A 10818-nucleotide genomic window follows, 5' to 3' on the forward strand; every position below is an offset into this window, starting at 1 on the left:
ACCAACTGTGTGACCTTGGACAAGTCACTCCACTGACTCAAGACTCGGTCTATTTGCAAAACTGAGATGCTTCTCATGCCTGGCAGGGTTGCTGTGAGGACTGAAAGTGTGTCAAGGACTTAGCTCAGTGCTCGGCATGCAGTAAACACCCAATCAAGAGTAGACATTGTTATATTTCCTCAATTCTCCCACCTTTCCCAGCTGAGTGGAGGGCCACCTTACATATGCAGACAGTGCTGGACCTCTGGTCAGGACATCCTCTTCCCAGTGAGCTTCCTTTCCCACACATCCTGTATGACTTCAGCCTACATTACCAGAGAGAGTGGCCCCCAGCGACTTCGCACAAGCCGGTCCAGGCAGGATGGGGAAGATGAGCTTACAACTTGTTTTCCACTATTCTGAAAACTCTCAGTCCCAAAACATTGCACATAACCTCCTTGGCCAACTGACTTTCCTAATCCTGGTTGCCGTAACAACGTGACTTAATGAAGGAGCAATTTTTTTCTTAAAATAATTCGACCCGTTTCCATATCAACAGGGGTTTATTTTGGTTCCACACTCGGCGAGGGCTTGGTGAGCCAGCACCCGGCAGTAGCTTCTGCACCTTGGCAGGGACTTGGGTTCCTAGGGGGCATTTGAGAAGCACCACAGGAGTTGTGGTGGCCGGTCACATGTGCCGAGGAGGCCGTGCCCTCAGTGAAGGGAGCCAACACACAGGGTGAGGGCACCAGAAGTTCCTCCCTGGGGTTTTCGGGGTGGGAGGATGAAGGGGAAAGGAGGGGACAAGTCTGTTTAGTGTCTTGTCCAAAGTCTGAGGCCTATATAGACAAACTCCCTGTTGTTGGGTCTCCCTCATGGGACCACAGGCCTGGAGAGAGTCCCAGGGCTGGGCCTCCGCGTGGGGCAGCTTGCAGGAGCGAGTGACGGGAGCAGGCAGGGCTGTGCAATGTGCCTGGTGAATGATTCCAACTTTGCCTAAACTGGCTGTATGTGACCAGATCCCGTCACACATTTCCTCATTCTACAAACACGACGGACTACCCACTAGGTGCCCGGCATTGTGAGAGGCCCTAGGGATATGCCCACAAGGCGCAGCTCTGCCCTCAGGGAACTCCAGTCTGGTAATGAGCCAGGTCACTCTCAGAAGCCACCCTTCTCAAACTTTTTGTGCATGTGAATCTCCTGGGGATCTTGTGAAAATGCAGGTTTGAATCAGGAGGTGGGGAGGGGGAACATGAGCCAAGAGTCTGCACTCCTAAGTAGCTTTCGGGGGCTGGTGTTATTGCTGGTCCTCATACCACACTCGGAGCAGCAAGAAGTCGGTGGAGGAAATACACCAGGGCCGGAGGGAGGCACTTGGCCTCCCTGTTCCCAACATCCCCCACCGACATCCCCCACCGGGGTGGAATAACTTCCTCACTGAGTGGATACTCTGCTTTCTAAGCTACTTCTCTCAAACTGTAGGGTTTTTCATAAACAAGAGTGAGAAAGTGGGACAACCCGTTTAATAAACAAGAGCGAAAAAGTTAACAACCCCAGCTGAGAGGCCCCCAGGGTTGCTGCAATTCCTTCCTGAGGAAGCTCAGTCAGCGATCTGAAACAGTCTGTGGGAGACCAGAGCCCTGGACCTTCTCAATTAAGATCCTGTCTGAATGCACACTTTGGAGCATAAGTCAGGAGTCAAATCTCAGCTCTTTCTTTTCCTAGGCCTTGTGACCTTGTGCAAGTCACGTCACCTCTCTGTGCCTCATTTTCCTCATCTACAAAATGGGGTAACAATCATACCTAAGTCATAGTGATATTTTAAAGATTAAATGAATATTTGACAAGTACCTGATGCACAGTAGGTGCCAAAAACTAGTTCATTCATTCATTCATTCAATAAATATGTATTGGGTCATTTCTGTGTACTGGACACATAGGCATTCGGGGATACTGTGGTGACCATGGCAGGCACAGTCCCTGCCCTCATGGACTCTGCAATGAAGCAGATGAGACTTGAATAATGAGAAGGAATCATTCATGCAAGAGGTGGGGGTGGGGAGCATGCCTGGCAGGGGGAATGGCATACGCAAAGGCCCTGGGGTGGGAAAGAATGACTGAAAGGAGCCAGCAGTCCTGGAGGATAGTGAGTGAGGGGGAGTCCCCGTAAGAAAAGATGTGGGAAAGGTGGGCTGGGAGCCAGATTACTTCAGGCTCTTGCAGGTGGCAGTCAGGAACCTGGATCTGACTGGCAGTGCAATAGAAAACTCCTGGAGGGTAAATAGTTTGGGGAAGAGACAGAGTCCGCTGTGACCTGACTGCTCTCCTTCATTGTCTGCAACGCTAGCCGCCCGGGCTTGGTGTTAGCCTGGCATCTCCCCAAATTCTCAGAACCTGAAAGCCTAGCTAACACCTGGGGGTGTCCCAGTCTGGATGATCCCTGGAGCACTGCGAGGTTGCCCGTACTCCTAGGCTGGTGCCATCAGCTGTGCTGGTGTGCACTAGGTCTGTGAGCTTGGCGACCACTCTTCTGGCCCGCACAGCCAGCAGAACATAGGCACTGGAGCAGATGGCATAGGTCAAAGCCTTGCTCTGTCACTGATTAGCTGTGTGACCCAGGAGAGTCGTGTTGCCTCCATGAGCTTCAGTGTTCTCATGTGTAAAAAGGAAAGAGCAGTATCTATTTCACTGGGCACGTCAACGATCCAGTGAGTGAATCCATGGGAAAAGCCCTCTGCCTGGCACACAGTGCACACGGCCTGGAGCCCTGGAGCCCTTATGGCTAAGGTCAGGGTGGGTGAACCACGCCAGGGTATCAGGAAGGAAGCTAGGAAGCTCCTCAAGGAGCCGGTTGCCTTGTGGACACACAGTGGGTTGGCTGTCCTTGGCTTTGAGACCAATGTGTTAATGGATGAGCAAATGCAAACATAACAGAACCCTGAACAAAGGGCAGTGATAACTGGGGCCGAGATCGCAGAGCTCCCCAGTGTGCCGTGGTGTGTAGTTGTCCCCTCCCACTTTGAGGAATCACCAGGACCTGTCAACCTGACCTGCTAAATCCCTCTTGAATCCCTTCCTTCCTCCACTCACTAGCACCTCCCCAAATCAAAGCCCATCAATCTTACCTGAACAATCAGAAGAACCTCCTGCCTGCCCTTCCTGCCTCAGATCTTGTCCTCCACGGGGCCACCAAAGTCAGCTTCTAGTCACACAGTCAGGTCATCTCACACCTCTGCATCCAAAACTCCAGGATAAAATACCAGTTCCTCAAGCTTGGCTGACAAGTCCTCCTCCATCTGGTCTCCACCCCTTTCCACTTCACGCGTGACACGTCCTTCAGAAGCGCCATTCTCCAGGACCCACTACTTCTTTGCACTGACAAACCGCTTTCCTCCACCCCTGCCCTATTTCCTACCCAGTAGAAGTCTACCTGTCGTCCTAGAATCTCCAAAGCTTTCCCAGCTTCTCTTGGCCACATTTGTGGCTCCTTCCCCCAGGGCCCTACAGAACTCTATCTTTTCTGTCTGTTGGTGCACATGGCTCGGCCAAGTTTTGGTTGTCGAGTCCAACAAGTCCCACACTAGCTGGTGAACAGAAGATGGCAGAGGAGACAGCTCTGTGAGCCGAGCCAAAGCACCATCCAGCTTCTCTGAATCGAGCATTCATGAACACAAATTCTGAATTTGCCCAGGCCAAGGCGAGAAACAGGCTCAATGGGGCCTGAGGTGAACTGGGGAGCTTCATGCCCACCCACAGGAGGGCAGCACTCTTCAGTTTTAGCTGATGGGTACATTGTTGGGAGATCTTGATTTTTCAAAAAAGTGAATCAGAGAAAGACAAATATCACATGATCTCACTTATTTGAACAAAACAAGTTGATGAACAAAATAGACCCAGGGACATAGAAGTAGGGTATAGACTGACAAACCTCAGAAGAGGGGGCGGGGGGAGGGAAGAGATAAACCACAGAACTTATATGCATGTATGCGTAACCATGGACACGGACAACAAAGCTGGGGGTGGGCAGGATGGGGAGGATTCTGTCAATGGGGGAAAAAGGAGAAACATCTGTAACAAAAATAAATTAATAAAAATATATATATATTGAAAAAAAGTGAACTAGCAACTAACTTAAATTGTGTTTTGTTTTTTAAAACTATGCAGGGCAACGACGACAAAAAACTGGCTTTCTGGCCACACTTGGTCTTTCGGCCTATCATTTTGCAAACTCAGAACCTGCTATTTGTTTGTGGAATGAATGAATGGATAGATGAATAAATGATCTTTTTTTTTCTGGATTCAAGTTTTCTACAGCAACTCTAAATTTCAAAGTTTGGGGAGAGTTTATGCCTAATCAGTTTGATTGCTATTTAGTTTGCTTTTTTTGGTGTAAGGACATGAAAATCAAAATCAAAAGTCAAGTTTGTACATTTCTCTCTTACAAAACAAAGCCCAATCTCTTTTACTCGGCAACTGTAACAATCCCATTTCCTGGGCAGCCTGCAGGCCTTGTGCGCAGGGCTCTAACCTCAATTGTGGTAATATCTCCATTTGAGATGTGGGTCGCTCCAGGAGGAAGGGAGGGATGCAGAGGCCACAGAGCCTGTTCCTGCAGTGGATGGTTTGCTTAGTTTGGTAACCTTTTGAAAACAAACTGCAGAGGGTGGCAACAGTTCAGCTCTCTTCAACGACCCCCATCCCACCAACCCCCCCGCCCCCCATCCCACCCAGCTTAGCCTCTAATGAGCTTGGAGGAGATACTGAGGATTCTCAATTACAGGCATCAAGGCCTCAACTGCCTCTTAGGCCCTGGCTCCCTGTGGCCAGGACTCCTGTGACTGGCTGTGGGCTGCTGGCTGGGATCTGCTCAGAGTCCTGCAGGGCGCTAGCCAGTTGCACCTCTTGCAGGGCTGGACAGCAGACCCGGAGCTGCCCCACTGCCCATTCAGGACCAAGGCACTCTTTCCCCCAGCTGCCAGGTATGTTGCTGATGGCTCGCGGCTGAGTCCCTCTCCGAGGTAATGCCCGTTCCCTGGGGGGCAGCCTGCATCCAAAGACTAGTCAATAGATAGGGGAGCCACAGTGACGAGGGGACAAAGACCCAGCCACCTGGCCTCAGTTGGGACCATCTGAAGGACCATCCCAGCTCAGAGTTCCCTGTGGGATTGGTTGAGGTCTCCAGTGCGACTCTATTGCCGTTCAGCTCCTGCCTTTGACCAATCCTGCTTCCCTTACTCCATCGCAGGTGCTTTTCTGGAAGGCAGCCCCCAACAAACCTGCGTTCATACCTCTGCCTTAGATCTGTTTCCTGGAGGAGCCAGGCTCTGGCAGCCTCTTTCCTCGGCCTCTTTCCTCTCACTCCCCTTTCTTCCTTGACGACTGCAATTACCCTGAATGCTTCCATGACCGCCGCAGGGAACGACCCCAACTCTTTCCTGTTGCCATCGCCACTCTCCCTGTCTGCTCCGTTGCATTTCCAAGAGCAGGGCGGACAACTTCACCTGGATGCCCATTTTTTAAGTCCCAAATTTAATATATTTAAAACAGAACCTTCTCCCACTCCCCTAACCAGCCTTTCCCCCTGACTTCTCTATTTCTATTAATGCCACCACCATCTCTGTAATTCCAGTCTGCAAAGCTCAGCATCATCTTCATCAGCCCCTGCTCAGCAACCTTCAGCATCTTCAGTACCTAGAGCACAATCCATGCTGTTTGTCCTTGCATTGCAGGCCTTCCCCATCGACTCCAATCAACCCGACTTCCTGCCAACTCTCTGATCCAGGAGTTCTTAACGTATTTATGGCTTGGACCCCTTTGGCAGTCTAATGACACCTATGGGCCCCTTCTTGGAATGTTTCTCTAAGCATAAAATAAGATACACAGGATTGCAAAGGAAGTCCATTATATTTAAAGACAGTTATTAATATATGTTTTAAATTTTATGATAGAGCAACATATGTTTAAGTATTAGCACATTAAGTACCAAGATCTATTGGTGGGTCAAATAGCTCCCATATTTTTGAAGGAACCATGAGTGGAAAAGTGTTTCAAGGTATCTGCAACAAGAGTAAGGAGGTGTCAAAACCCCGTGGTTCTTATGGGAGGCAAGGTTAGAGACCACTAACACTACTGTGCTGTACTGCCTGCATTCGTAACGGAAGAACAGGCAAAATTTCAGCTAGAGGTTAGTGAAGATAAAGCTGTGATTTTTTTTCCATCCAACTACAGGTCAAGCACAGCTGCAGCCGCCCCTGCGAGCCTGGCCGATGCTGGGAAACGGGCGTGGGCGCTGGGCCAAGCTGGCCCTCTTCTCCACGTGGGCTCCCTGGCACAGGCTGCCCAGGGCTCAGGGCCCTAAGCAGAGTGGCTCACTGCCTGCCAGAGGCACCAGCTCCACTTGGGCAGCTTCTAGGGGATTTGTTCTGTGGCTTCCCTCCCCTCAGGCCTAGGCTCTGTCTGTGGGACTTTACGTTTCCTCTGGCCCAGCCAAGGTTACCTCGGACTCATGAAGGCACCAGGCTCATGGGTTGGTTCATAGCCATCAGGCCAAAACAGAGTTATGAAGAGTCTGGTTGAAGAAGTCACCTCCAAAATGCCATCCAGAACTGTGAAGAGGCCACCACTGTGCTCAGGCCCTTCTCCTGAGCTTTGGCAGCTGAGACCAGTCCGGCTCTCAGGCTTACAGGGCGCCCCCTGCCCTTATCTTGCCGCCAGATGCTAAATGTCCTGCAATGCAAGGAACAGTCCTGTACAATAAAGAATGAGCCTACCCCAAATGACAGTCAGGCCCTCACTGGGAAGCACCGAGTAGGCCCTCAATAAACAAACGTCTGCCTGATGCCCCAGTGGTCCTCGCCAGCCCGAGGAGTCAGCATTTGAGGCACGGCCCGCCGATGGACATTTCTCTTGCCTCCTCCCATTCCCCTCTGGCCTGAGACCCCAGTGACCTTTACGGCTACAGTTGGGATTGGGTAGCAGATATATAAGAAGGTGAGGTCCCCACTCCCACCCCTGCAGGAGCTGGTGCCCTGCCCCTCCTCACAGTGGGGTAACTGGGAGGAAGTGCTCCCACCCAGGCTGCCAGGGAAGAAATTCCTTCCTTCTGCACCTCAGTCCACTCTGAGCCCTTGGCCCAGCCCAAGCCACGGAGTTGGTACTTGTGGCTGGCCAGTGGGGGGAAGGGTAGGCTGGGGTAGGGCTGGTTTGGAAATCAGGCTAGCAGTGGGCATGGGGCCACCGCCTTTGCCCAGGGACAGCATGCTGCTCTGTGGGGGATAATCACAATTCTCAGCTTCCTGCCTACCCTGGGGGAGCCCTCAAGCCTGCTGTGGAGTCCAAATGCTTCCCAAACCTGGCCTGGCTCAGGCCAGGCCAAAGCTTGCTTCCCAGTCCCTAGTGCTCTCCAGCTGACCACCTACCTGCCTTCCCTGGCACTTCCAGCACCCATTCAGGTACCAGCCCCACCCTCCAACCCCCATGCGAATCCCCTTGCGGCTGTGCCCCAGCTCACCGTTCCAGGCTATCGGCTGAGCCGCCATGGCCGTCACCACTGCCTCCAGGGACCACAGCCGCTCTGGGGCCACTGGGCTAAGATCTCACCGTTGAGTAAGCCTCGATGTGGGTTCCTCCCACCACACCCTCCCCAGGGCTTTCCCCAGAGCCCGTTGCCACACCGCTGTGTTGTTTAAAAAAGGAAACTGGGGGCAATGGGTCTTGAATACAATGAGAAGTGCAACGACAGACTGTGAACAGAGGCACCTATGGAGGCAAAGAAAGGGGAACCTGTGGCAGGACCCTGAGCACTCAGAATTCTTTCCTTGTTTCTGTGGCCAGCAAAGCTAGAGCCCATGAGGCAGAGAGGAGTAGGGTCTTTTGTAACCTGGGTCAGCTGTCCTGCCCTGCACTGGGCCAGCACGCACAGCTTATGGGGGTCCACACTCCAAGGACCCGAGAGGCCCCAGGAGCTGCCCAGATTGTTGAAGTTGAGGTTTTTTGTCCTCAGCTTCTGCCCTTGCAAACCATTCCTGCCCACTACAGAGACACGCAGCTCAGGTGACTGTCCAATCTGGTAGCTACCAGTCACTCGGGACTTGTGAGCAACTTGCAACTGGCGAGCCTGAAGTGAAATGTGCTGTGAGTGTAAGATGCACTCCAAATTTTAAAGACTTAATATGAAACAAAATGTTAAATGTCTTAATAATTTTTAATATTGATTTTATGTCAAAATATTTTATATATTGGATTAAATACAATTTATTAATAAAATTAATCCCATCTCTTTGTTTATACTTTTTACACGTGGCTACTGGAAATGGGGGATACTGGTGTACAAACTGGCAAATCAGTGAATGAAATGACATTGTCTAAAACAAACTCATGTGTAGAAGGTCATTTAGAGTATAATAAAGATGGCATTTCAAAGCAGCAGATAGAGTGGAAGGGAAGGAGGGAGAGAGAAAGAGGGAGAAACATCGGTGTGAGAGAGACACATCCATTTGTTGCCTCCTGCACGACCCTGACCGGGGCTGGGAACTGAACTGCAACCGAGGCACGTGCCCTTGGCTGGGATTGAACCCAAGACTCTTTGGTCCACCGGCCGACACTCTAACAGCTGAGCCAAACCAGCCAGGGCCATTTGTGTTTTTTTAAAAAATTGATCCTAGGGAGAGGAAGTGGGAGAGGGAGACAGAAACATTGACTGGCTGAGTCCCCCACACATCCTAACTGGGGATGGAACCCAAAACCAGGTATGTGCCCTGACTGGGAATCCAACCGGACACCTCCGGGTGCATGGGACGCTCCAACTGAGCCACACCTGCCAGAGCAGTGCTATTTGCAGTTTTAACAATAGTAAAATTACTGCCTACATTTATATTTTACATATGGGAATATAATTTGTTATAATAGTTTATATAATAGTATAAAATATTAATATTTTTCAATAACAATTCAGTTTCTATTATTATTATTTTATTTATTATTTTTTTAATCCTCACCCGAGGATATTTTCCATTCATCTTCACACAGAGTAGGAGGGAGGGAAAGAGAGAGAGTAAAACATCGATGTGAGAGGGACAGATTGGCTGCCTCCCGCACCAACCCCAACCAGGGCCGGGGACAAACCTCAACTGAGATACATGCCCTTCACCGTAATCAAACCCACTACTCTTTGGTCCACGGGCCGACAATCTAACCGCCGAGCCAAACCGGCCAGGGCCTATTATTCTTTTCATATCTTTATTTCTACTTGGCAGACACCCCTTTCACCTTCCTGTTTCTGATTTCTCCCTTTCTGTCCTCTTCTTTCCTCATCTTCTCTTTCACCTTCAAAAGCCTCAAGGATGTGAGAATGGGAGTCACTCCACTTGTGTTGGCTCCTTGCTCAGCTTGAACCTGAGCATTGGCATCTGCTGCTATCTCTGTCTTACCATAGAAGAGGAAGGCACTTGCTGGATTCATGCTCAAGTACAGATACCATGAGCTAAGATGGCCACGTCCACCCTATTCACCCTGGAGAGGAACACCTACCCAGTGGAAATACACCCTACCATTTCTCCCTCACAATCTGGCCACATTCATGTTAACACTCATATTAAGACAGCTTAGAAAGAGAAAAATAACCACTTAGGAAAATGTGTGTGTGTGATTTTCTTTTTCTTTCCTATTTCAGGAATGGGTGCAGGCAGGGTAAAAGTGGTGGGCTTTGAAGCAAAGGCTTTCCAGTTTGGGAAACCAATTTAATTTGCCATCTGCAGTTAAAAAATCACTAAGAGGGTCAAGTGTTTTGAAAAGATAACTATACAAATCGGAGAAAGGAAAAAAGCTCTCTAGCTTCTGGGAAACAGGTACAACAAAAGATTTGTTTGCTCCAAGGCAGATGGGAACCTCCGTCCTTAGAGTTTAATTGAGAGAGGAAAAAAGACAAGAGTCTCAGCCAATTGTCAAGCAGATAATAGCTTCTGAAGGGTGGGCCTGCAAGGACTGAGAAATGAAAGCCGTCTTGAATTGTGTGGGGAACAAGTGGTGTGGGAAAAGACCAAATTTTCTTTTAACAATCATTCTCAATGCAAATGAAGTAAAATTTTGCTTCAGTAAAGAAAGACCTTGAATGTCATTGGAACTTTTTTTGTTTTTCATGGGGAGACCTGCCCCCCCCCCCCAAATAAAGCTCTGGCATCGAAGTAAGTAGCAAAAACACCAGACTGGGAGTCAGGACACAGTTCTGGTCTTGATTTTACAAAATATGGCGGCAAATAATTGGTGTGAGATTCCTTTGAAAACTGTGGCTAAACATTGTTATGGGACTCAACCTTGTCTTTTGGACCTTTCTATCTCCCCCTGCCCGCTGAGCCCCTCTTGTCTTCCAGCACCTCAGAACAAAACATAGTAAGCCACAGCTATACTGATCCCTGAGACCACATAGATCGAAGAATTTTCTCAACATCCTAAGTTAATGAAAACTAAGCCAGAATGCCATATATTTGGCTTTATTATTTACACAAAACCCAAAATTTAAATACTAGGGTCTTATTTAAAAGTAAGTCTACTGAACTGATTTGTAGAATCAAGGACTGGCACCGCCCTGCTCACCAGAGGGAGAAGAGGAGAAACAGAATCCCTCAGCAGCCTGTCTTTGTGGCCCGAGTGACCCATGTGCTGGGAACACAGTTAGCTAAGATACCTCCTTGCCTCTTCCTCACTCCCAAACATCACTCCATCATCAAATTCCATTGCTTCTACCTCCAAAATAGATCCAGAATCAGACCATTTCTCCCTGGCACTGCCACCACCCTAGTCCAAGCTATCATCGCTGGCAGAACCTGCCAAGTGGCTTCC

General features: G+C 49.6%; 1 protein-coding gene across 7 annotated transcripts in view; it reads right to left on the bottom strand.

Annotated features, from left to right (window-relative positions):
- NHSL2 (NHS like 2) overlaps positions 1-7820 on the bottom strand; it is a 43671-nt gene extending 35851 nt beyond the window's left edge. For 4 of the 7 annotated variants that reach the window (XM_036271688.1, XM_036271692.1, XM_036271691.1 and 1 more), the window contains exon 1: positions 7493-7536. In XM_036271688.1, the coding sequence (XP_036127581.1) occupies positions 7493-7520 (28 nt within the window). In that variant the 5' untranslated portion in view covers positions 7521-7536. Of the gene's footprint in view, positions 1-6478; positions 6709-7492 lie in introns of all 7 variants that reach the window. The other 3 variants (XM_036271690.1, XM_036271694.1, XM_036271693.1) reach the window with 3 other exon arrangements.
- Between the last annotated feature and the right edge of the window lie 2998 nt (positions 7821-10818).

Source organism: Molossus molossus, unplaced genomic scaffold (assembly GCF_014108415.1).
Source record: "Molossus molossus isolate mMolMol1 unplaced genomic scaffold, mMolMol1.p scaffold_m16_p_2, whole genome shotgun sequence".
NCBI classification, from domain to species: domain Eukaryota; kingdom Metazoa; phylum Chordata; class Mammalia; order Chiroptera; family Molossidae; genus Molossus; species Molossus molossus.